The sequence below is a fragment of the Melanaphis sacchari genome, unplaced genomic scaffold, assembly GCF_002803265.2.
Source record: "Melanaphis sacchari strain LSU unplaced genomic scaffold, SCAv2.0 Contig117_pilon_pilon, whole genome shotgun sequence".
Taxonomy (NCBI): domain Eukaryota; kingdom Metazoa; phylum Arthropoda; class Insecta; order Hemiptera; family Aphididae; genus Melanaphis; species Melanaphis sacchari.
The window spans coordinates 636,244-663,887 of record NW_020270456.1 but is presented as its reverse complement, the minus strand read 5'-3'; the positions used below and the strand labels follow the sequence as shown (position 1 = coordinate 663,887).

The following is a 27,644-nucleotide window of genomic DNA, read 5'->3' as shown; positions in this document are numbered from 1 at the left end:
GGGATATTATACAAGTTCTGAATTTTGTCTTTAATAATAATACAGTGTATGATTAAAAGGTAATGAATGTAAGTGATTAATAAAAATATTAGCATTCAATTATATGTAAACTGGATTGTTGATAATAGAAACAAAAAAATTAACAATCAACTTAAGATGTAAATATAGTTGATATTCATTTGTTTAAATTAAATATACAATTTTTACCGATAAAGTAAAATTTTAGAAAGTAGACTGTTATTGTTATTATGGTGATAATTAAAATAATGATAATGAAATCATTACAAAGCTAATATGACTTATACCTTGATCTTGTGACTAAAACCGCCTACGCCACCGTATAGTACTAGATAAACAGAACCTTGAACTATACGTTCGATATTGAAGACTACGAAACGAGATTTTATAACAATTTTTAGGTTAAAGAGGTATGATACAAAACTCATTATTCGATCCGTTAATGTCAATCAGTATATTATGCTAATAATGGAAGTCCAATGGAAAATATCAAATAATAAAACTGTGATAAACAAAAAGACGTATATTTTCGTTGACAAAAGTTAATAAACTATTAAAATATTCATTCTTTGTTAACAAAATGACCCTACTAAATAAAATATAAAAACATTATAAAAGTGAGGATTTATATATAATGCGTGCTGAAAATTTTACCATAATATGTATGATTAAAATAGTAATGAAATGAATTTTACATAAATAATATAGCATTCAATTGTAACAGAATGCGTTGATAATAGAAACAAAAATGAACAATCAACTTAAGATGTAAATATAGTTAGCAATACGTAACTGAACGAAGTACTTTGTATTAATATCTAAAATAACCCTACTTTCTATAATGTTTGTTTATATTTTTTTATGGTAGTGGTCATTTTGTAATTATTGAACGAATATTTTTAATGATGGCTTAACTTTGTTAATGAAAATATAATTCTTTTTTTTTGTTTATCACAGTTTTGGTATTTGATATTCATTCCATTGACTTCAATTATATTTGTCATAAATTATACAGATTGACATTATCTGACAATTAATTACAGGGTTTATTGAACATATCATACCTCTTAAACACTGAAAAACGTGTAAGAGTTCTCCCGATTCGGAGTGTCCAATACCAGGAACGTATGGTTCAAGTGTTCTCGTTTTATAGTATCCTATATCCTGTGGTGGCGGCGGAGCTAGCGATTTAACTTTTACAAGGACAAGGATTTAATTCATATTAGCTATATACAAATTATTTTTTAATTATGTTTTTTTTTTTTTAAAATACTAACAATATTATGCATTTGTGGCGTCCGCTTAGTTTTTTAATTTTTTTTGTACGTTTATTATATGTTTATAATAATATAGGTATTATGATTGAGTTTGATTTATAATCTTGAATGAGAATTAAAGTATACTATTCAATATATTAAGTTACTTCTTAAATAAATTTATAAAATATATGTTATGACATTATTCTTTTAAATCTCACATTTAATGTTTTTGAATTTAATACAATATAATATTTAAGTTTTTTGGGGTCAATTAATATGCAAATGATCATAGAAAAATTGTGTTTTTATTGCATCTCTTAGATTTTAAATTTAATATGGACTACTCACAGAAAACTTTGAAATGTTTATACAAGCCTATACTATTAATTTTTTTTCTATCCTTGTTTTTCATGTTTTCTCTATGTTCGACAGTAAAACATTTTTTGAAATGTTAACTTTTGTTAAAATTTGAACTGATTAATTATAAGAATGAATTATGCCTTCATATTTTAAATATTTTTAAGTAGTTTTAGAAACATTTTATATGAGATTTTGTAAAACTTAATGAAAATTTTTTATTGAAATTTATAGAAATTTAACTAAAAAATAATGTTAGTATGTACTATTCATGTTATGAGGGTATAAAATTACTGATTACATGAAATCTTTCTTTTTACTTTTACTTTTTTAATAAGTTTAACAATTGATTTTTATCTCACCGGAAACACTAAATATACGTCATTACAGTTATTTTAACTTTCATTGAATAAAATCTTATATTTTTTTCACAAAATTCACGTTATTTAGGTTATAGTTCCGTGTTATGTTAGTTTGGTTGTTCCAAAATATTACGGACTTCTAGCTTGCATGTCTCCACGTTCTGGTTAATCGAAGTTATGCGATCTTTTAGAAGATCCATAAACTGAATAAACAAATAAATAGTTAAATACTTTATCATACACTATTATTTTGTTGATTTTATATACTCTGACTTAGTGAAAATCTAGGTGAAGTTAGTTTGGTTCAGATTAAATTCGAAATCAAAACTATATGAAGTTTCTTCTTTATGAGATACAGTTTTAATATCTATTTTCACTGTTTAACAAAATATTAATTAATAGTGCAACTAGAAATATAGCTTAGGATCATCTCTAGCATAGAGTAAACGTAACCAGAAGTCTAAGGTCCATTATTTCATTATTTAAGGCTTGTGAACAGGTTTTAAGTACAGCATAGCTTTTTTACTTTATTATTACTCGACTTATACCTACTCGTTTATAATTTTACTGTTTAAACGATCAGTGAGATTTTTAAAAACGATAGGCGGCCTCGACCGCCTAAAAATGTTAAACATAGAAAATCGTGATAAACTTCCGATTTTAATAGTACAAGTAATAAGTTTTCAAACCCTTATCTATTTGATATTAAAAAAATAGTTATTTCGTTGTGGTCAACCTAAGTCAATTTTACATAATAAAACGGTGTATATTTTTGATCAAAACCATTCTAATGTACATATGTAAAATTGAAAAATAGATGAAAATGCAGAGAGGTTATTGAATTTCGTAGTATTTTAAAACTTATATAATAGGCATTTAACCTAACCATCGTACTATATTTCTTATTGTTTAAATATTTACAAACATTTTCAAATATAGCTATATCTCGAGTATAAAAATTAAAGAAAGAACACTGAATTGTGCTGAAGTGAACAGGAATTGTCACATCCATAAAAATGCATTCTGAATAGTAGTGAAGTCGTTTTATAGATACAACAGGACATTTATAAGGTTTTTATTCAATTACCGTGGTCAGTGTAAAGATCTGTGCATACCACTTAGCACCATGTATACATAACCTTTTGCAAATTACCACCAATTTTAATCTAACTTAGACTTACATATAATTACATATAATATATATATATTTACATATAATTTTTATTTTAATTGACCAGAAGTTAATATGACATCCATTTTTTTCTGAAATATTTCTCAAACTGTCAAATAAATTTTAAAATGAATTTGACTGAATTATTAAGTGCCCGGTTAGAAATGTAACAAATATAAAAAAAAACTCAACTCTACTCCATTTCAATTATTTATCGTTGATCTAAGCCCGCATCAAACAATCTAGAAATATTCAAACCTTATGCTATTCGAAAATTAAAATAAAAGAACGTTACTTCAATCAATGCCTATCTCAATGTCACAGGTGCCAAAACTAAGGATATATGCATATATGAGAAAATCAATGTGTGTGTTTTCTAGAAATGCCGCCTTTTCTTCTTCTTACTCAGATACAGAAGAATCATCAAATTTACCTAATTCTCAAACACGAATCTTCCCTTTATAAATCTCCTATAACTTCTCTATTCTCTTCTTTTTTAAAAAAAATTGTCCATCTTTCTTCATCCATATCATAAAGCTATCACCTTACAACTCAAATAAATCAAATCGCAACAAAAAAAAAAAAAAAAAATAACAAAAGAAAATAATCCATTTAAAATTTTCTCCTGAAATGACATTAATATCTCAAACAAAACATAACCGAACTTCATAACATATGATTAATCACAATTTATTAATTGAATTACAACCTCATCAAACTGGGAAGCTTTTTGTTTCCTCGCCTTGTGTAATATGTATGTAGATACCTATTTACAAATAATGCACAATGAATAACAAATATAATAATTAATAACAAATATCGCTTTTAATTCTGATTCATAAACTTAGTAAATTCGAATTTCAAACTTTTGAAATATATCTATTACACTCAAGAAAATCTAGTATTAAAAAAAATGTTTTATAATTACTATCCATAAGTTAACATTTATTTACATAAATAATAATTTAAAAAAATTAATAAATTCTACATGGATAATACTTATATATTATATTTAATATACTAACACTATAATAAATACTTTCCTATGGTGATCATATTAAATTGACAATTGCACTGTTTATATCGTATCCTGATGGATAAAATAAATTATATTTTTACGCTCCAGTCACTCCGGTATTTAGCACCATTCATTAAATTTTCAAGACTTTTAAACTAAGAAAGACTGTCAAACTTAACTTCACCAATGACTTAAGCATATTTAACATAAAAAAGTATTTAAAAATAAGGATTACAAGTACAGTAACCATATTCAAACATGGTAATAAGTTTAACGATGAATTAATAAATAACAAATGAGCACTTGAAAATAAAGGGATCCATACCGATTTTTTAGCGAGAAATTTCGTACACTCTCTGCGTTGTGATTCCGTACAAATTTCTTTTAATTTACTTAAGTCGCTAACTATTCTTTCCAAATGTATTTCTGAAAAATGTTTGAATGCGTTTATGTGTTTTGAGCTCTCTGCAATAGCGTCTTGAATTTGGAGATTTACTGCATTTAATTCCTGAGTTTCTTTATCTATGCACTCTTTAGCTAACTCAACATTTTGTTCAAGTGATTTTAACTTACTCCTGAAAAACATTTATACTGAAGTACCCGATTAAAGATTAACTCGTAAAACGCATATACTCAATAACTTTATTTTCGGCTTCTATTTTTAATTGTTCGTCTTTAATTGTTTGATTCTTTTTTTCATCGTCGTTTTCATTTTGAATTTTCAAACTTTCCACCTTAATAACAAATATTATCGTACTAATTTATCATAAAATCAGTGCACAGAATATCAATGATTCGTAAAAATCCTTTTAAAAATTGTAATTATTTAAAGTATTATTTTACCTGTTTGATATCGTACTCAAGCTTATACATTGTTTCCTCTGCCAATACTCTTAAGTCAGTCTCTTCTTGTAGTTTAATGTGTGTTTCTTTCAAAACTTTTGGCAATGCTAGCATTTCCTCCAGCTGTTCTTTGTAAACCAACTATATAAATGCAATAATTTACGTTTTTTTTTATATATATTGATCTTATTTAAGTCCGGCAACTAAGGCCATTAGCTGTGGATAGAGACAGTAGGTTGTTTTCTGTTGTGTAAAGTTTTTATTTGTAAAGTTTTTTAGTAAGATTGGAACACATGTGTGTATGTGTGCGCGACATAGATTCATCACTAAGAAGTCGGATAGTCACCCATCCGAGAGCTAGTGATGCTGTCCGATGCTTGATCTCAGAACATATTAGTGAGTGAGGCCAACTACCGCGCCACATCAGACTACTAATTTACATTTATTATTAATTCTGGTCCATTATAATATCTCATTAACAACTATTATAACATAAAAATACCTATATTATAGTTATCAACAAATATTATTGCATACCAAAAGATGTACTGATATACATATTTTTTTTTTTTTTTAGTAAAAATCTCAGCAGGTGAGGCTCAAATCATTACATTGCTTTGAGGTATAGTTCATATTTTGTTGTGCATATTGAATTTTTTTTTTTTTATTTTATTTTAAATTGTATTTGGATTAAGAATTTCATATAATAGTGTAGAGTAAAAAATTTCTTTGAAATCTCTCTGATCATTACGGCATCAGCGCGGAAGTGCTCGACTGTTATTTTAACTCCATAGGTATTGCGAAATATATATATTGAATACAGTATAAGTATATTTAATAATGTGTTAGGTATAATTTTTTATAAGGTAATTTTTTTATCGAACAACAATCATAATTTTTATTAACATTTATGAAATAATAAGTGTTAGTTTGATAAAAGAATTACTCAGTGGGTAATCGACTTTTTAAAACGGTTGAAAAAGTAACAATGTAGGCATCATTATGGTACAGGATATTCAATATTTTTATTTTAAACATTACTTCTAATTTATTATACGATTCATTGAAATCGTTTGACAGATTTTTCATCGAATCTTCCAATTTTTTCGTTTTTAGAGTAATATCATTGGTTTCAAGTTGTACTCGTCTTAACTTAATCCATATAAAAATTATGTGTTATTACTCATATATTATACTTAGCAGTAAAAATTCATTAAAGAGGTACCTTTTCTTTGCAATCGTTAATTTCATTACCACGCTCTTTGATGATCAATTCCATTGTCTCGATATCTTCGTTGTTTTTATTTAAATTATTTATCAAATCTTTGAAACCATTCAAATCGTTTTCCTATAATTTTATTTTAATACATATTATTGTTTTTTTTTTTTTTATATATATTAAACTTGCATTGACACACTTTAATCTTTTTCAATAATTCTACTAAATCATCAGCTAACTTCTTATGAGCATCAATTATATTATCATTCGTCTTACCGATATTTTCATAATGAAATACAATATTATTCAACTCATTAGTCTTTTCTCTAGAAATAAAATATTTGTATATTATACTAAACTTAAATAAGTGTAATCTCGGGCTACCTTCAATTTTCATATGGTTAGATCAAATCATAAGATACGATTAAATTGATTTTTATCAACTTTCCTTGTCAGTTTTTGTTTATGATCGAAATAAAATTGTGAAACATTATTGTTAGAATAAATAAATAACATTCATTGTTGACACTGCATGGTATTAATAGATTTAAAATAGGCGTATGATAATATTATAGCGATAAAAATAAAAAAAAATAAAAAGAATATATGTAATAATACCAAGGAACATCCATAGAAGTGTAATGCAAAAAAATGAAGAGTATCGAAGAAAATGTTAATCAAGGTTTAATACTGTGCCTTTGCTTGTCCTGCTTTCAAAAGTAAAAAACTTCAAAAGGTTATATAGAGTAAGGTGCTATGGTAAATTATGTTGTGCTAACCAGGAGATAATATATCAATCAAGTTTAACATGTCAGTATTGGTCGTGAGGATAGTTAACTTCCTTTATCTTCATCAAACATAAAATGTATAAAAAAAAAAAACAAATAGATGTTTGTCGAAAGTAAATAAAATTTATGGAAAAAAATAAACATAAGTATCTATGAAACTTTAATAACTAATAAGATAATCACATTACTTGATCAACAGTTTTAAAAACACTAACATTTACCTACTTCTCAAAATAAACTATTTACTTTATCCGCAATTCAATTTGTTGGATTTCTTGTTGTTGAACTTTAGTACTTGCATTAATATTTTCGTTACATGTAAAACTTTCACACTATTCACATAACAATATTTTAAACAGTTAAAATATTTACAATTCTAACTTAGTTTTATTTAAGTACCTGACAGTTAGTAGCATTAAATTGGTTAAAAATTTCTTTGGCTGATTTTAATTTTAATTGAGTTATGTGTATTTCTTTAATCTCAGAATTCAATCTTAATATTTCTGTTTTAAATTCTGAAAGTTTTTCTTCCTACAATATAAAAAAGACAAAAGTTATAGCAAAATTAAAAATAAATGAATTTTCCTTGAATAATTAATTTATAATTCTTTATAAGGGCTTACCATTTCTTTCTTTCCGGGAAATCTTATGCATCCTTCTATTTTTTTAAATATTTCCTACAGTTAATTAAATCATATAATAATTCGAAATAATGATTGTTACATGTAATATTACTTACGGGACGGTTCAAAACTTTTACCAATAAATCGTTACGTTCGGTCTATAAAAAACAAAAATACATTAGCTTATTCGATAATGCTTTTCAGTTATAAAGTTAGCTTATCATTTTAAGAAGGTCCAATATTCGACTAATATATTATATTTTAAAATTTTCGGAGGTCACATTTATTAGATAAAGATTTTTCTTATGGCATAAAGTTATTGACTAAATAAATTATAAAAAATGATACATTTTACTGTTTATGCGTACATTTCCAGTTCAATCAAAGTACTTACATTGTTATAGATATTCTAAGTTATTTATTTATACCTAATTTAACTGCCCAACCATTGGATCTCGTAAATGAAAATAATATGAAATTATTTAACCAAATACAATTATATTACCGAAATATTTAAATGTTGCTTAAGTAAACATAAAAAAAGGGTATCCTTCTAAATTGATTTTATTACTTCTGCTTGGAATAATGATAGGTAATCAAGTGTAATATCAAACTCGTTGTAAAAAGAATAGATTTAAGTAGAATTATCTGAATTATTATTTAAACTACGATGAAATTTATAAAATTCACTATAGACTGCTAGCTATATAAAAAATATGAAAAACTATGAAAAAATTGTATTTTTCTAACATTATTATACATAACATTTTTACGCTTTTTTTGCCCTTACTCAATTATATAACGTTAAAATTAAGTTTTACTTTATGATTATTGATTAAATTTAAAACAAACTATAGATTTGTATTTAAAAAGAAGTTCTTGGTTTTCATTGATAATATTTTGAAGTTGTTCTTTTAGTTGACAAACTTCTTGTGAGTTGTAAAAACTGTCTGAGCATTGTGACATTAACGTATTTCTAAAATAATATTATTACAAACAATTATGTAAATTTAATTTAATGAAAATAAAACCTTACGGACATATAAAAAATAAAAAAATATACTTTACTTATTTAAGGCATTAGAAGAAGCACTACAACAGTTGGAATCACCGTTATAACCACATTCTCGAATTGAACAATTATTTTGACAAACAGTATGTGGGTCTTCGAAGCTCGTCTACGATAACATAAAAATATGAAAAAAGTATATTTATAAATATAAGGATACTCATATTTATCCAAAGAAATATTCTTTAATATTATCTGATAAAGAATGTAAATTCATTAGTAAAATCTCATTTTATAAAAATGATTAAAAATACGAGTATATACGTACACATACAAACCATCAGTTGCAAAACCATAATATTAAAATATAAATAGTCATAATAATAATTATATACATAATTCTATCGACCGTGAATATTTAATAATATAAAAGTATGAATTTACATTTTGAGCAAAAATTGGTATTCGATCTTGATATCCTGGATTCAATTGATCTACGGTGCCACCATAATTTATATTCATCAATTTGTATGTATGGTCCACCACTGACATTTTTAATTGATTGGAAAGCTCAAATTTTTCGTCCAATTCTTTTAGTTGTAGACCAATTGTTTTTTGTAAGTTCTGAAATGTCGTTATCTCATCCAAAGTTTTATTTTCTTTCTAAAGTTATAAAATAACAAATTGACAAAATGTAAATGGATGATAATTAAATATTAATTATTTTAATGTATCATAATCAGATAAGATTGAGTTATGAATACAATTTAATATTATTGTAATTATCTTTAAAAATATTGATTTCTCTATAAATAAAATGTACTAAAAATATTATTTTTTTTTTTTTATGTCTAGTGGTAGCACTATTTTATTTTATGTAGATAAACAATTCAACAAATTCTATACGTGTATATTTTTATTGTGGAATTCTAAAATATATATATATATATTTTTTTTTTTATCAGGGCTTTTAAAAAAAAATATTTGTTATACGTTATTTAAAACTAAAACGTAATACAAATTTTGACTTCATCATTATTCAACTTTTGCGTTTATCGTTATTCAGAATTAAAATTTTTATTATATTTTATAATTTATACCTATTAAATAATTGGAAATTAAATTTTTTTCTAATGATATACTATATATAACGTTTAGCGTTATGTTTTGTTTAATGATATATCATATATTTTGTTACCTAATCGTTATGTTTTGTTTCGTATTATTTAATTATTTATGTTTACCGTTTTCCGTTATAATTACGTATACAAATTTCAATCGATTTTTGTGAAGTATATAGTATATTGTTATTATAACGTTTGAAAGCACTGATTTTTAGAATTTGAAACTATTATAAACAATGAGCTTGAAAATTTCCAAAGGAAAAGGATAAAGTCACTCGCATAAAAATATCCAGTGTTAATTGATTGACTACAATGTTAACACTATAGTCGGAGACGCGAAAAGTGACGTGTGATCTTTTTTTACACTGATAATCACCCTGTCGCACACAATGGTTCTCAATTTGCGGCGTCCTTCGCGCACGTTGCATGAAATGAGAGCCATTTGATTTTAGAGTTTTAATAACACATTAGACGATTTTACCGCTAGAATCGCGGCGGTCACACGCCACGTCGTGTTCCCGACTATAGCCATTTTCATTTTAATTTTTAATTCTATTTTTATTATTAAGTCAATAAGAATACGACGAACCAGATTTAATTTGTTTTCGGCATTTCGAAGAATTTGTATACATTCTGAAATCTGTAAAATAGTTTTATCTATGTCTTGTATAGTCTGTAGAATGTTTTCACTGGAATTTTCATCCATGACAATCGTGTAATTAATTTATTAAAATTTTAATAAATGTAAAAAAATAAAATACTTTAAATAAATACCTATCAATAAATTAATTAAAATATTATGTTTATCGAATATCCAATAACAACGCGTTACTATACATAATACACATTTCTAAAACTGTAAATCATATACTGATCAACTTCAAACTTTCCAAATTCGCATAAAACACACATATATTACCTATTATCATAACTGTAACGTACACTATTTATTAGAAGCAGTAGTATTTTACTAAATAATCATAAATTTTCGAAATTCTAAACATACTAGAAAGTAGAAATACATCATAATAATGATATACTTATGACTTTTTTTTTTTAAATAAATAACGACAATTTAATTAACTTTTTTGATACTAATGAACGGTGAGGAAAAACAATTTTTCAGAACAAATCTAAAATTATAATTTGACCATAATATATTATTGTAGGTACATAACTTTATTATTCATTACAGTTCTTGTGTTTATCAAATGATATCTAAAGTTCAAGAAATATCGACTATATAATATCGGTTAAAACTAGTGGTGTTTTGTGACTTAGACAACGGGACAATCGTACATCTTGATAAAATCTTTTTTAGATTATCGCCATATGTTGTGTAATTGTGTAAGTATACCTACACTTTATTTTTTTAATTTTAATTAGGTCAACATGTCGAATAATTGTAATCATAGTTGAATAAATATCACTTTTTCTTTATTATCACTTCAACAAAAATCAACTACAAAAATAGCCGACAGACGACAGTAGATCTTTATCGGAATTTAAAAATTAAATTTAAAGACTAACGCCCCGTTGCACTAAACTTATTGTTTTCTATCGATTAATTATTTTTCTACAGTAAAATGTTAATGTTATGATAGACTAACGTTTGTTAAATTAAGAATTTTGCTCAGTCATAATTGGATTTCAAGAGCCTACTCCTAGTCGTTGTAATAGTTTTCCGAATTTTATCTGCAGAATTTAGGATATTACGAAAACTAATGTTTTAGAACCTAAATAACGCAGAGACGGTAGTTTTCGCATGTATTTATTTACATAAATTTTTAAGAAAACAAAAAGTTACGAACAATGGTTATACATATGATTAATAAAAAGATGGGAATATCAATGAAGGTTCTTGAAGGCAAGATAATATCGATATGGTATATTTTACTTAATTATCAAGAGTCGAACGAAAACCAATAAGAACAGCTGAGGAGATTAGATTTGAATTCGTAAAGTATTTGTTTGTCAGAACGTTTATCGTGGCAAGATAATAATGAGTAGGTACCTAGTTATTTATTAAAATTTAAAATATAGTATTATTTTAAGTTATATTTTGAACTCTATTGTATTATGATGCAAAATTTTAACATAATTACAACTAGAATAATTTGAATCTTTTAATCATATCGACGAATATATATAATGTATGTAGTAGACGACGCTTATATGAGTCACGGATATAAGGTTCAGCCGATTATTATTAAACTCAAAATCGTCTGGAACGGTCTAGATGTATCCAAACACATTATAAAAATCCCAGTTATAAGACTCACTATTTTGTTTATAAAAACTCAAATTTCGTGAAAAAAAATGATTGGAAATAACATTTTTGGTTAAAATTTAAAAATAAATTAGTTTTCAAAAATTACATATTTTTTTCGGTTATTATTGGTTACAATTCATGCTTTATAATGTGTGTATGTACAACTAATTTTATTGCATTTTATATTTATCGCAATTATCGTTATTGTAGTGTGAAATATTAATAAGCTTCTGATTACCTGTCACAGCTATCGTGATCGATAAGGTCAACTGTATAATTGTTGTATAATGCACAATCATCAATCAGTCGTTATTAGAGTTTTAATGTCGTGTTTTTTCGTTATTACGTGAATGCTAATCTAACGCGACGTGCTCTTAGTTTGAGTAACAAAATAGACATTTTAGAAAAGTACGACTGTCTTTCCAAGACGGTACAACGTGAAGTAGTAAGCAACCAGCAATAATGAAAGGGAAGATGACTGATGAGGAAGAGGTTCAACGCCTTCATACAAAAAGGTCGAGGCTCTAGATGGTCTAGACGTGTTAGAGAGAGCTGTTTATCACCAAGGTAATAATTTTAATGTACAATATGGATATGAAAAGAATATTTCCGAAATATTAGAACATAACTCAAAACAAACCAAAATAACAATTTTTTTCATAAATAATAAGTATGTACATACATCATTTATAATTTTTTATTAATACATATATATATATGTATGTAATTTTTATTTTTATTATAATAAAAATCATTCATTCACTAATATCTAATATTTATTGAGGTAGATTAAAATAAAAGCAAAATATGTAATAAAATTAAATTTATAAAAATGTACCTAAACAAAATTTATGTTTTTTCTCCTACTTTACCTATAAGATTCATTCGGTTATAAGACTTATTTTGTGCTGGTCCCAATGTGATTCTTATAAGCGGTGTGTATTGTATAAATTTCTTTGTATACAACACAATTTACTTAAATAACCAAAAAAAAAAAAAAATGTATAAACCTTCGATATAAACAATACTACAATGATCCTTCATCGTACTAAATAGACGTAAACGCATATATTATATTCTTTTGATGCAATTTATTGATGCTAAATTAAATTTTTTTAAATTTATATTAAGATAATACAATAGAATATTAACTTAAAAGTATATTATCGTAGATAACCCGTTTATTTACAGAAATATATTATTTAATATACTCGTGGCATCGCCAATTTTTTAATGCGTTTAGTAGCTTTATATGTCAACGCAGTAGGTGAAATTTTGAATGCATTTTCTTTGAATTCCGTGTTGACTGTTTTAACATTAAATTTTGGCTCAGCTAATTCTTTTATACGTGGTGTCAATGTTGCATTTAAAGCAGCTCTTGGAATGACACCGGGATCATAATCAAGATTCAACTGCGTCTCTGAGGATAATTTTCTAGGTACTGATAACCGCTGAACCCAGTCCACGCTCATAGGTATTATTTGACCAAATGGTCTTGGTTCAGTTTTTCTTACGTTCACTTTCTTCACAAATCTTTTTAATTCTGGCATTTGAGATAATCTCTCCAACATTAGGTTAGTTTGGGATTTCGACAGTTTTGATCGTCTTTTAACTTCCGGAGATCTTCTAAATATTCTTTTAGGTGCCGCGTTCTTCTTAAGCCAATTTTTATGTTTAATCCAATCATCTGAATTATTCTTAATCGACGATCTGTTAGGTTTACTATAAAGTCTTTCGGGTTGTTCAGATTTCAGACATCTAGGGTGTACGTGCCTGATTTGAGGTTTTGGTTCTGCAAGTTCTAGAATTCTTTTATGAGTTTTTCGCAGATTTTTAGATATCCTATATTTATACTTGGCATCCCCCGATGAGGACGTTTGATAAACTAGATCCCTTGGCGCTTTTGGCCTGCTTTTAGGTACTGCCAATTTATATATCCTACTTGGAATTTTACCAGTTAAAGTAGCTTTAACTACAGGTAATGGCAAAACAGCTTCCAACTCTGGATTTGGCCAAGGCCTGAGACGAACTGGTTTTGGAATTGCTAATTTTGCAATATACTTTAATTTCAATCTATTTTCCCATTTTTTAAAATATCTTTTTGAACACACGCATTTGTTCTCCGATTTATTCAGTTCTTTTGTAGTTTTAGTTTCTTTTTCTGTTTCATTTAATTGTCCGAGGAATTCAACCAAATCATTTTGTCGCTTGGGATCATCTAGCATCAACATGATGCATAATTTAGTTATTATTTAATGTGTTATAGCTTTACTATCATCGGTAAAATAAAATTATAGTTAAATTAAAGTTTATAACATAAGATATGATAAAAACAAAATTTAACGATTTATTATGTTTAGAATAACGAAAAGCAATTTCTTAGCAACGCTATTATATAATATATTTTTAAATTATAATAGGATATATATATTTTCATTTTTTATTGGCAAAATCATGATAAATTTATTACTGATGTTATGTGTATTGGAAAAACTAAAAATTTACCAAAAATAAAATGTATAAATAAAAAACTTTTATATAATTTAAAGCGGATATTATCATGATAACTTAATGGCAGTTAGAATATATAAAAAATAATTCTATCTTCGCCGTTTTATCAGCTCTTTAGTGCTGTAAGCTCATTATTATTTTTAAACTTAACTTAAAGATTTATAAATAGCTCAAATAGTCAAGTATTTAAGAAATTACATTATGTATAGGAAATACTAATATTAAAGGTTAGACCTTAGGTAAAAATGTCTAATATTTATGATTATATAATTAACAATTATGTTCATTTTCATTTTCATTTTGTACTACTATTTTTCCTGTTGTTTCATCTTCATCCAGTAATATTACAATCCTTGCTAAAAATCTTTTATTTCTAAATTTTAATCATATTAAATATTTAATAATAAAAACAGGAAATTGTATGTCAACGAAGGATTTGAAAAACACGATATAATAATACTTGTAAAAGCCCTCAAAATAAAATATACATTAAATTTTTTTTTGTTAAATTTTCAAATTATATCAGAAATCTTAATATATATAAATCTCATGTCACAATATTTGTCCTCAATGGACTCCTAAACCACTTAACCGATTCTGATGAAATTTTTACACCGCGTGTAATTTGGTCCAACTTAAAAGACAGGATATAGGGTATGGACCTAACTCCTGTGAGTTAGAGATATAGAGACAAAAACCGAGTTACACCGGTGGCACCCTCTAGCAGATAAAAATAAAATATAAATAATAATGCAAAAATCGATAATAGCAGGGCTTGAAATCGATTAATATCGATAAAAATCGAAAAAAAAAATATATATATATATACCGAAAAAGTCTAACCTTAACAACGCGAGCAGCAAAGGGTCACGACGCAAACGTGTTGAAAGAGCTCAGCAATTACCAGAACAAATCGAAACAAGAAATGCAGCTCAAAGAATCAGGACTGCAGATAGTCGTGCACGAGAATCTCAAGAACAGCGTGACGAACGTCTGCAACAGAATATTACGAGAACAAGAGCGGCACGAGAACGAAACACAGCTACAGTACGAGAAAGAGATCGACAAAGGCAACGGATCAGCCGCTCATTAACACGTGCATCATTCGTTCGGCTTGCCTTTGAATATGCACCAGATATTAACTACTCAGCGCATTCAATAATTGCTATCGGTGGAATGGATAAAGTATGTCAATATTGTCAGGCATTGAAATTTCGGAATGAAGCAGCCGGCATGTGCTGCGCATCAGGAAAAGTTGTGCTGTCACCTCTACCCGCTCCGCCGGAGCCTTTATTATCCCTTCTTACTGGCAATTCAGATAATTCCAAATTGTTTTTGCGTAAGATACGCAAATTTAATTCTTGCTTCCAAATGACGTCATTTGGGGCAACTAAAATTTGCGATCGTGCATCCGATGGACGTAATTTACACCGTTCATATGACGCACTACAATATCCATTCATCGTCATGATTTAACTGCACGTGTGTTTAAACAAAAATTGAAATCCTAAATTGATTTTATTGTTAAATATGAAATGTTTGGTATCACACGTTGTTGGCTGAATACGATAGAGTGGCAAAAGCGAGGTTTGCCTCATGCCCACATTTTGGTTTGGCTTAAAGATAGAATCCGTCCTGAAGAAATCGATCAAATAATTTCAGCCGAAATTCCAGACCCATTAATTGATCAAGAATTATTTGATATTGTCACCAAACACATGATCCATGGGCCATGCGGTGCTTTCAACATGACGTCACAGTGCATGGAAAATGGAAAATGTAAAAAAAACTTCCCAAAGCCGCATACGAATGACACGATCACGGATATTGATGGTTATCCAATGTATCGCCGCAGAAGTACTGAGAATGGTGGCCACACATTTACAATGCGACTGCCGAACTTTCCAAATCAAGTTGAGTTTGATAATCAGTGGGTGGTACCATACTCACCACTACTTTCAAAAATTTACAAAGCTCATATCAATGTTGAGCTTTGCAGTTCTGTTAAATCAATTAAGTATATTTGTAAATATGTAAACAAAGGCAGTGATTTGGCCATATTTGAAGCACAAAACATAAATAAAAATGACGAAATAGCACGATACCAAATGGGCAGATACATTAGCAGCAATGAAGCTATTTGGCATATTCTCAGCTTTCCCATCCACGAAAGAGATCCTGCTGTCCAACATCTGGCAATACATCTTGAAAACGGTCAACGTGTATACTTCACTGAAGAAAATGTTCTCCAAAGAGCGTTCGAAGCTCCGAAAACGACTCTAACTGAATTTTTTACACTGTATCAAAAACCTGATGTTTTTGGCCAATTCGCGAAGACATTGGTGTATGGTGATGTTCCACGTTATTTCACATGGAACAAATCCAGTAAAAAATGGGAGCCACGGAAACATGGAAAACCACATCCTTCCATTACAGGCATATTCAAAGCTAAGAAATTGGGGAGACTTTACACGGTACATCCAAAGCAACGTGAGTGCTTCTATTTACGTTTGTTATTGGTGAATGTTCCCGGACCAACGTCTTTTGAATTTCTACGAACAGTTAATGGTCGAGTATTCAATACATACCAGGATGCATGTCGTGAACTGCAATTGCTAGAAGACGATAACCATTGGGACTTAACGCTTGCTGATGCTGCGTTGACATCAACACCGAATAACATTCGTCAGTTGTTTGCAATTATTTTGACGACATGTTATCCCTCGCAAGCACAAACTTTGTGGGAAAAATATAAAAATTGTATGACAGAAGACATCTTGCACCGAATTAGACAAATAAATCAATGCCAAAACATAGATTATACACCAGAGATGTACAATGAAGCATTGGTCTTGATCGAGGAATTATGTGTTCTTATTTCAAATTTACCACTTAATCATTATGGTATGACATCACCTAATCGTCCAGCCACCGACATAGTCAATACCGATTTACAACGAGAAAATCAATATGACCATGGAAGTTTAGCAACAATTATTATGAACAGTGAACCATTACTGACAGCAGAACAAAAAATTATTTATGATCGGATTATGCTGGCTGTTGCTGCTGAACAAGGCGGTTTTTTTTTCTTGGATGCACCCGGTGGAACCGGTAAGACATTTTTAATATCGTTGATTCTTGCCAAAATATGGTCGCAACAAAAAATCGCATTAGCAGTAGCATCGTCAGGCATTGCCACACTTTTTCAATAATTGTACAAAAATTTTTATATTATTTTTATTTAACTCCATTGAAAATTATTTTTCAAACAATGTCCATTTGTGGTTTAGATTTGGAAAATCCATGTTTTTCTCATGGGCAACTATATGTTGCGTGTTTACGTGTTGGGAAACCGTCGAATCTATTTGTGTTAGCTAAAGACAGGTTAACTAAAAACATTGTGCACCGGTTGGTGTTAAATTAAATTGAAATTGAAAGTATTTATAATTCAAAAAAATAGATATTAATGTTTAAAAGTTTAAGACTGTCTGCCTTGCCTATCTCATTCATGAGTTTAAGCGTCACATTTTATTTACTGTATTATACTGTAATATACTTATATTTTTATAAAATTAAATGGAAATAAAAAATCTGATAAATTTTTATTTTGTACCTATTGATTTCTGCTTAATATCAAGTGTAAGAACATTTTAATTAATTGTGTTCAACGTACTTCCCCTTCAAATCTCAATCCAGTGAATTTGTATACCAACATCAACATTTTCGTCTTTGTTAGTAAATAATTTCATTGTACTAAAGGGTTATAGTAGTAGAAAGTCAAATAAGGAGATTACCATATTTTTTTTACAAATACCATCTGAAAAACGTGGACTCCGTGACTGATAGTATCTCTATTTTCCATCTTATGTAATATGAACAACTTTAGCCACACACAATGCAGGTCAACTAATATATCTATGAATTCCATTAAATTAAAAATATACTTAAATTACAAATTCTATGTAACTTGCAAAAATATATATTTTACATTTTTACACATTTCTGTCAAAGGAATTTATTATCAACAAATAACAACAATAAGTCAATGAAAGTACAAAATCTGTAAAACCAATAAGCTATTACTCACGATTTGAAGCACTATGGATACAAGTATACAAATCGAAAATAATTTTCTTACGATTCTTAAAACACTAAAAATATTTTTAAAATTGGATAAATTAAGTTTGGGACACTGTTCCCAATAAAATTATACAAGATTATAGTTTATAATACTAGTCATTGTACTATATTTTTGTTGAAAATGTGTTGTCACTTGTTAGTAGTTCAAATTACTTATAGTGCAATCAATCAGATCTGTCTAAAAATTAATTAAATTAAAAATTTGTAACAGTCGGCACAGTGTTATACAATAGATAATTTCTATTTTATATACAATATAATTTATACATATATAATTTATACAAAATAATTAAAGAAACAGCCTGGTGATTCAAATGGCACATATTACAACAATACGAATTGGTCGTGAAATCAGTCCATGTAGAAGGTAGGTAAGTACACAAACGCATCACACACCATAAAACATATCATCGCAAGGGACAACAATCGTTAAAGCGCGGTTTCAACGTACATCGCTGGCACAGCGTATCAGTTTGGCGATGGGCATGATGTTGTACGGAAACACGCAGTTCTCGTGAAGTCGGCATCTTCGCTTCGCGGTCTGATCAGCAGCCCCATAGCATCGTCAAACCGGCGCCGAAGCTGAAGAAGCGGGCGTCTCGGCAACGGTCTTCAGCACGCGCAGAGCGTACGGCAAATCGCTCTCGTCGGAAATGAGATAGTCCAACAGCACGTCCGCTTCGTACGACACGCACTCCAGCAATTCAGCGAAGCCGGCGAACGGGTCGAGTAGCGGCCGGACAGCGGGCACGGCATCAGCGACTTCCAGCGCGCACGCCAGACATTCGACGGTGGCGTCGTCGCGGTCGCTCATCAGGCGGACCGACCACCGGCAGAACCCTAGGTCAGTCGGGTACAGCGCGCTGGCCTTGACGTACAGGTCAGACAGTCAACAACGTCTCTGACCGTGGTTTGCAGTATCGAAGGTATATCCGCTGTCGTCAGCGCCGTCGGACGGCCGATCGCTACCAACGACGAACGCGCGCAACGACCGCATCGCCAACAGCACGGTCTCCTGCAGTAACGCCCTGGTCTGGCCGAAACCGCTCGCCATTTTCCCCATGAAGTACAACAGCCGCCGCCGGATGAAGCCGTCCAACGCGAGCCTCGCCACCGCCACACTTAGGGCTTTCGGCCGACCCACGGACATCTGCAAACCGGCGCCAAACAACCGGACCGTGTTCAGCCACACCGACGGCGCCGTGTTCGTGCGGTACAGCAGCCACTCCAGGCTGGGCAGTTCCGAGTAGAACCGTTCGCGATTCCGGTACGCCGGGCCCGCGGACCGGAACCAACGAAACGCCGCGGTCCATAGCCAAACGATTTCGGCCAGATCCGCAGCCACGGTTGTTCCGGTATCGTGCACCGCTGCGTTCACAACGTCCGACCACCGATCGTTCAACCGGTCCATCAGCAACGCCTTGACGTCGAAGCAATTTGCAACAGTGGCGAAACGGTCGCCTCCCATTCCTTCGTCATCGCGGTGACAAAACGTTCCAGCCTCCGTCGAGATCCGTCGGTCGTCAGACTTGGCATCCAGGACACGCGTCAACACGTTGATGGCTGCGGCAGACGACCGGCCCGTCGCCGTCACGATCGTCAGCAATAGTTTGTCGATCAGGCGTTCCGGTGAATCGCTGTCGTCGTCAGCACAGCTCAGCACTGCTTCGGTGACCACGCACGTGGCCATGTACCTGACGTGATCGTCCTCGGACGCCAACACTGCTAGCAGTCGATCGAACCACGCTGTCCTGGACAGCGTCGCTGAACACGCTCGCTCGACGGTCGGACAACGGTTCGGGTTTGCGACCAAATGCTGCTGGCGGCTACGGCGGCGGCGCGTGGACAACAGCAGACGCATCGCGCTCAGGTGAGATATCGTGTCCGACAATGGTATGGCGCTCGCTTCCCCGGGAAAAGTGACCAGCCAACGGTACTCGGCAGCAGACAACCGGCACGCGCAACCGTTTAACAGGTACCATTCGATTGCCTTCGGTGTTCTAAAAATAAAATAAAAACAAAAACAAACCAACGCGATCGAATTATGAAACTGTACATAATAATACAACATAATATTAACTATTCATAATTTATGAAACTCAGAAAAACTATTATTATACTATGTACCTGCTATATAGTAACAATAATAATAATAATTTATAATTTGTATAAGTATCTATATTTGTTTATCTTAAACCATAGGTATATATAATTGTTTATAATTTAAATTTGAAAGTTTTGACTTTCAACTCGGATAGTATTAAAAGTGTTGGAAATAATAAATACTACAATAAAATTGGTATGACTGACATGTATAACAACCGATTGTGTAAAAAATATATTAAATAAAATTTATATTCAATGTATGATAATATAGGTGCATGGTTTGAAAAGTTTTTATTAACATTATTTTGTTTACTCAATTTAAATAAAACTGTTTGATGTAAATTAACAACATGTATCATAAAATACTATTACTATCATTACCTCAAAATAAAATATACAAATATATAAAAATGCATTTTCTAAATTTAAAAATATAACAGTAACCCAAAAATACTTACATTCTCAAGGTGATAAATTAGTGACATTTTATTTCTAGAATAATATAATACTCAAAACTAACCATAAATGATTAAAAATGAAGTTTAAACTAATAGAGCATTTAAATTTTTCTTTTTCAAACACATTAAAGTTTAGTACTAAATTATTATATTATTTTTTATTACAATTTTATAAAATATAAAAAAAAAAATATTTATCATAAAAAAGTAATAGTCTCTCTGTTTAACATAATTTTCTGTTTCTATTATTTTTTTATGCAGTCAAGTATCTAATATTCCTGGCACAAAATGCATACTATTTTATCCTTTCACTTTTACAAATATTGTCAGTAATTTTTATCTGTTGTTAATTGACAATTTATGTTATTATCCTTTTCAATTTTATCTCTATATTGTGTATTAGAATATTTATTTTTGCCATATATGAATACCAATATACTATTTTAAACGGGTAGGAAACAATTAAACAAAGATCAAAAAGAAAAAGTCTGTTTAAGTTTATGGAAAAGAGTCCTTGGTGTTAATATAATATTGTAAACTGTGTATTTTTTTTTTAATAACTAAATAAAAATACATTATTTTTATCTAAAAATTTTATTAACCAATTTTACAAAATAAGAAGGTATTGCTTGTATTTAACCCTGTAGAAATTAGCAAGATTTATAACACAGAACAAAAATAAAAACATTTTTTTTTTTACATATTTTATGAAATGTACATTTAAAATTGATGTCTGATAACTATTTAAGTCTTCCTACATAATGCAATTCTTAAATATAGCTTAACATTTGAAGGTTATCATAAGCATACAATATGAATGATTATTATAATTTCTAGTTAATTTATAAACAATTTTTTTTATTATTATTTATATTAATTAATTAATATTTGTACAAATGAGATTGCAATTTTAATTTCAAAATCATATTATAATCTAAAGAAAAAAAATTGTATCAAGAAAAATGATTGCATACAAAAGCAAGTTGTTTTTAATTAAAAAAATTAAATCACTTCCTTCTTAAGTTCTTAATGTATTTCTTCTTGACAATACATTTTTTATCATCGGTAACTTGAAAATTATAATATGTATCTTGAGTTAACTAGAAAATCTGTAATAAAAAATATGTATTACCATACTAAAATTAAATTACAAAAATTGTTTTTTTTATAATCTTAAAATCTAATAGTATTTATTTACAAATAATAAAAAATATATTATTTAAAAAAAAAAAAAATACTTAATTGAATTATAAATAATTTATGATTTGGTAAAAAAAACTGAATTTTCAAGCATTTATTATTTATTTTTTTTTCACTTACATAATCAACAAAATTATCATTTTATAAATGTAAAAGCATTTTTTATTTCCAATAATTTATTTCTGAATAAGATGAAACTTAATGAAAAACCAAGCGTTTAAACTTTAAATTATCAATTTTAATTTATATCAACATAAACTATATTGTTTTAAACTATTATAAGTTAATTATAACTCACAGTAAAAATGTTTAACATAATTAACATAATATCTACAATCAATAAGTGTTTAAAGTTTAAATAAAAATAAAACTAATTGAAACAGAATTTTGAAATTTGTTTAAATTGGTAAAAGTCAGCTGGTTATTAATTAAAGTATTAAAAATACATCCTTGTTTAAAAATGTAATTACTTATTTAAATACACAATAATTTTATTAATTAACAATAAATATTAGATAACTATTTATAATATGCATTTTAATAAGTTATAGAGAAAAATTTTTGAAATATCCTTTTAAATTTAAAATAAAATTATCCAGTGTTAATGCAAGTGACTTGAGATGATAAGTGCCTAATGCCTAGATATTCTATAACGATTTTTTATGACAGTCATAGCAAGTAAATTATAGATAAATTAGCTAATCTTGCACAGCATTGATCGTAACAAATTAAATGCCTATGGATTTACTCCTCTTTCAATTAAGTGTAAACTGTACATATTTTTAAGGTAAAAGATATTTTATTAGTTGTATCACAGAGTATTTATGCTAAGTTTTAAAAAAATCTGTTCAAAAAATAATATTTTCATCCCATTTTACACTTTTTAGGAGGTGAGTTTTGAAAAAAACTTTTTTAGTGGGTTTCTTCATCATAAAACAAAACTACAGACCAAATTTAATACTTACATATTCAGCAGTTCTGGCTAGGCAATGATAAATTAGAACACATTATATATATATATAAATTATACATAGATTTAAATAAAACATTGTGCATACAAATATTATAATTAAATGGCAAACTAATAATCATGATATTATTGTAAATAATTTACTAATAAACAAGTTTAAATTATATCTATTATTCTATTACTTTAAAAAATTTTTAAACCAACTTTTAAATACCATCATCAAACAGTTCTATATAAATATTTATTTTATACAACACCAATATACTATAACACATTTTAATTATAATTTAAAGTGTCTATTCTTTTTATAGAACTTATACATTATTATACCTAACCTTTATTTCACATTTATTGTATTATTTAACTCTGAATGGTTTATTGAATACATAAACATTAAATACAATTATGCATATATCATTATTATTATAAATTAGTAAAAAATTTTACATTTTACAAACATTATTATGATAATGTTCTTTACTTTCCCTGTAATCTATCTGATTAAGTTGTAAGCACTAATCATTTTTCTTTTCACAGTTATAATAAACAAAAATTAAATAGTATTGTATTATAGAGTATCTCAATTCATAGACAGAATATCCAATGTAACAAGCATAGTTATTTTAATTTAACATAACATAATATGTTTGAATTTTGTTTTTGGTTATTAAAATCTTCTTTAAATTTTAAACCGCTGAACTAAATCAACTTTATTATTAAATAATTATGTCTATGGCGGAAGAAAGTAATGAAAAAAATTAAACAAAATACTGTAATTAAGTATTGTGTACATGTCTAATGTAAAATTAAAATAATATTATATTATATGGGAAAATCAACTATAAAATTTATATAACTTCAAAAGCATTTGATACAAAAAGTGAATTTAATAATTAATAGAAAATATAGAAATTATATAAAATGTTTTAGTGCTTTCAACTATTTAAAATATTTTATTTACCTTTATTTTAACAGACTACACAAAGACTTACGTTTCATCATCACTATCATTATTGCTGACTTGATTATTTTGTGTGACAACTGGATCTGCAATATCATTACATTCTTCCAAATTGTCAGGTGTACTTTTTACCAGTTCTTTAAGAAAATCAAGGCGGCTATCAGAATAAATACAATGTTTTCTAAAAAAAAAAAATCTAAAAATATTAAATGGTATTAATAAGTATTACAACAATATTCATGATACTTACAAGTGGGCAAGAGTAAGAGTTCTTGCACTCTTTTGCATTGTTATATCACCAGCTTTGACTAAAAGAGATGAAACAAAAAGTTCCAATGCTCGAGGTGTACTTATCATTAAGGATTTTTATAATGTAAAATAAAATTAAATGAAAATTATATTTATAATTTTTTAAGAGCTAAAATATTTATTTTTTTATACTAAACAGTGTTACAACTATAAAATTTAAGGTAAGATGTGGGGATTTAAGATCCCAAATTAAAATGAGTATTTTCAATTTTACCTTTAATTATCGTAATTATAAAAGGATTCAATATAGAAATTTAAAAAAAATCTGATACATTTTTGTAAACATTTCCATGGTTAGTAAGATATAACAATTCTAAATTCCAAAGGTTAATGAAAAAATTAACTTGATTTATTTAAGTTAAATCAACTTTAATATTTAGTAAGTTTATGGTTAACAATCACTATAAATATTAGGTAATATTAGCTAAAAGTTCAAAATTAAAAAGGAATAAACTATGAATTTAACTCAGTTAAAAACTAGTAGGTTATTTTTTTTTAAACTATACTTAATTAAATGTTTTATTAAAAATCCATCTAGTTACTTATTATTACACACTAACTTGCATTTGTTCAATTTATGTCAAATAAATTATTAAATCAATGAATATTTATTTATTTTTTTGTGTTTAAAATTAATATTTATTAATAATGATAAATAAAATATTTATCTAGTTAGTTTTAACTATATATAAAAGAATATGTATAAATACAATTTTAACTCGAAGAATTATTTTTTATAATAACAGTAAATAGCTATACAAACAAAGTAATACATTAAATATAAATCATAATTTATGCAGTAACTACTATATCTACATAATCTTTCCTTAAAATTAATACTGACATCATGGATACCCTTAAGTAAATTCTCTGTATTAAAAAAAAAAAAAAAAAATGAAAAGGACATTTTTATTTTAGTATCTATTTAGTTATGGAGGCTAGTGAGCATTGCACAATCAATTGTTGTGGAATTAATTGTTGAATGAGGTAATATTTTTATAAAGAAATTAATAATATTTAAACATTTTTAATAACTCAAATATATTTACAATTTACCACAAAAAAAAAAAAAAACCTACATTCTATATTTACTATAAATTGTTAGATATGCTAATATACTTCATAAAATTATTTTAATCAATAAATTTTCTTTTGAGAAATTTTTTGATGTTAAACTTTGATCATGTAAGTTTATTAATAATTATATTATTATACTATTACTTTTATAGTTTATTATTTATTTGGTGGTATAAGTCTCTTTTTAATTATATTTTTCTGTAGCTTGTAAGTAGTGGCATAAATAGGAGGGTCTTCAGCACTCTTTATTTTTTATACCTAACTATTATTGTTTTAGTGAAATACTATAGTTCTATGAAGCATTAACAATTTTAGTATTCCACATTTTAGAGGTCTAGTTGCACCTATGCTTGCAAGTAAAATTTATATGGCCAGTAGTTTTTAATTTTACATATAGTGAAGTTTGTGTATAATGGATAATAAATAAGACCATTAAATTTATAATTAAGAGGGTACTACACAGACATTTGTTGTCTCTAAAAATTAGAGTAAATTGACCTATAATGAAACTTGATAGTAAGTTGATTATCAATGTGGATGTTTTACGATAGCTCAATTTTATGACAAGTTTTGCGTATGTAAAATAAAGTAAATTAATAATGCTCATTATTCATTTAAAAAATTGAATGATTGTAAAAACCCACATACAAACACAGAAAATGTTCTTACCATCAAGTTTTATTATAGGTCGATTTACTCTTAATTTTTAAATTAACGAAACTAACCCTAATCTGTTGAACGTAAATTGTGTATGTTACACACTTATAAGACAAAGATAACAAATATCTGTATTACGTCCTCTTGATGATAATAGTTTAGTGAATGACAGTAAAAATATTATACAATTTATATGTGTATGTAATAATATTAACAAATAATGTTAGCTTTAATTTTAATTCGTAATGTTACAGTCTTATGTTTAAATAAGTATTAAAAAGGATATAAATCATAACTGGAACTGGTAACGCAACTTTACCAATTTCATCATCAATTCTCATAATTTTTTTAATTCTTCCCTAAAAAAAAAAAAAATATATTTGTCAAGACAAAAATATATGATATATCAGTTACTGGAAGTGATCCACAATTTTTTAGTATTCGACAGTTTAAAAAAAAAAAAAGAATTTTAACTTATCATCAATAATAATTAACTTCAAAGAGAAAATTTATAATTTATACTTACAGCCGGAAATCTAGCATTGTACTTCCTCTTTTTGCTTGGCATTTTGTTGTATTGTAAAATGTTTGATTTACTAGATTTTGCTAATAAAAATTAAGAGTGTATTATTAGATAGTTCTATCCACAAAATTTACACAAAATAAATAAATAAATAAAGAAATAGATGACAAGTAAATATTTTTATAATAGAAATAAAATAAGATAATATTAGGATTGTTTATAATAACTAATTATAAAATGATTTAGATAATTATGTTTTAAATATTATACAGAAATATAACATAGAACAGTCAAATATTTATTTATTTAATCCATCAAACAAAAAATATTGAATAGTCCTATGAAGTTAGGTTTAAGCTTAACAATATTGATAACAAAACATAAAAGGTATAAACAAGTAATTTGTTTGCCCTAAATGATGAATTTTTATTTCTACTTAAATATCAACTACTATTAGTCTTAAAGAACCTGTATCGACTGAGGATTCAAGAGATGCTGTACTTACTTGATATATATAATACTGTTTAGTGTTCGGGAAATCTGAAATGGAAACCATAAAATTGTGCGAATGGTTACGAGATGCAATATTACCGTACAGATACAAGTGGGAGAAATGAATTTTATTGTTGAACAAATTTTATTGAGAAAATGCGTCTGTGTATTAAT

At 27.8% G+C, this 27,644-nt stretch overlaps 4 protein-coding genes across 4 annotated transcripts; 1 reads left to right on the top strand and 3 right to left on the bottom strand.

Moving 5' to 3' along the window:
• Nucleotides 1-2,103: 2,103 nt before the first annotated feature.
• Nucleotides 2,104-10,497, bottom strand: LOC112604017 (spindle pole body component 110-like). The gene is made up of 16 exons (XM_025352873.1): nucleotides 10,381-10,497; nucleotides 9,078-9,330; nucleotides 8,998-9,046; nucleotides 8,727-8,831; nucleotides 8,511-8,634; nucleotides 7,775-7,816; nucleotides 7,659-7,712; nucleotides 7,435-7,566; nucleotides 7,282-7,367; nucleotides 6,447-6,573; nucleotides 6,254-6,376; nucleotides 6,070-6,180; nucleotides 5,029-5,169; nucleotides 4,819-4,919; nucleotides 4,511-4,760; nucleotides 2,104-2,199 (listed from the first exon to the last, which is right to left on the bottom strand). The coding sequence occupies exons 1-16, from the start codon at nucleotides 10,495-10,497 to the stop codon at nucleotides 2,104-2,106; spliced, it is 1,911 nt and encodes a 636-aa protein (XP_025208658.1).
• A 2,768-nt stretch (nucleotides 10,498-13,265) lies between these two features.
• On the bottom strand, nucleotides 13,266-14,294 carry LOC112604016. Its single transcript, XM_025352872.1, has one exon. The coding sequence runs from the start codon at nucleotides 14,292-14,294 to the stop codon at nucleotides 13,266-13,268; it is 1,029 nt and encodes a 342-aa protein (XP_025208657.1).
• A 1,815-nt stretch (nucleotides 14,295-16,109) lies between these two features.
• Nucleotides 16,110-17,789, top strand: LOC112604015. Its single transcript, XM_025352871.1, has one exon. The coding sequence runs from the start codon at nucleotides 16,110-16,112 to the stop codon at nucleotides 17,787-17,789; it is 1,680 nt and encodes a 559-aa protein (XP_025208656.1).
• Nucleotides 17,790-19,159: 1,370 nt separating this feature from the next.
• LOC112604014 lies at nucleotides 19,160-27,497 on the bottom strand. The gene is given in 11 exon segments (XM_025352870.1): nucleotides 19,160-19,251; nucleotides 19,254-19,286; nucleotides 19,289-19,324; nucleotides 19,327-19,602; nucleotides 19,605-19,644; nucleotides 19,646-20,717; nucleotides 24,444-24,593; nucleotides 24,663-24,756; nucleotides 26,742-26,814; nucleotides 26,982-27,061; nucleotides 27,484-27,497. Coding segments are annotated over 10 exon segments (1,908 nt in total). The 5' UTR covers nucleotides 27,024-27,061; nucleotides 27,484-27,497.
• Between the last annotated feature and the right edge of the window lie 147 nt (nucleotides 27,498-27,644).

Coding starts and splice junctions, on each gene's coding strand:
- LOC112604017 (XM_025352873.1), bottom strand. CDS start 10,497: ATGGATGAAAATTCCAGTGAAAACATTCTACAGACTATACAAGACATA. Junction 7,817..8,510: donor TTTTTAAATACAAATCTATA/GTTTGTTTTAAA, acceptor TGTTTTTTATAG/ACCGAACGTAACGATTTATT. Junction 5,170..6,069: donor AATCGTATAATAAATTAGAA/GTAATGTTTAAA, acceptor GCATTTATATAG/TTGGTTTACAAAGAACAGCT.
- LOC112604016 (XM_025352872.1), bottom strand. CDS start 14,294: ATGTTGATGCTAGATGATCCCAAGCGACAAAATGATTTGGTTGAATTC.
- LOC112604015 (XM_025352871.1), top strand. CDS start 16,110: ATGTTTGGTATCACACGTTGTTGGCTGAATACGATAGAGTGGCAAAAG.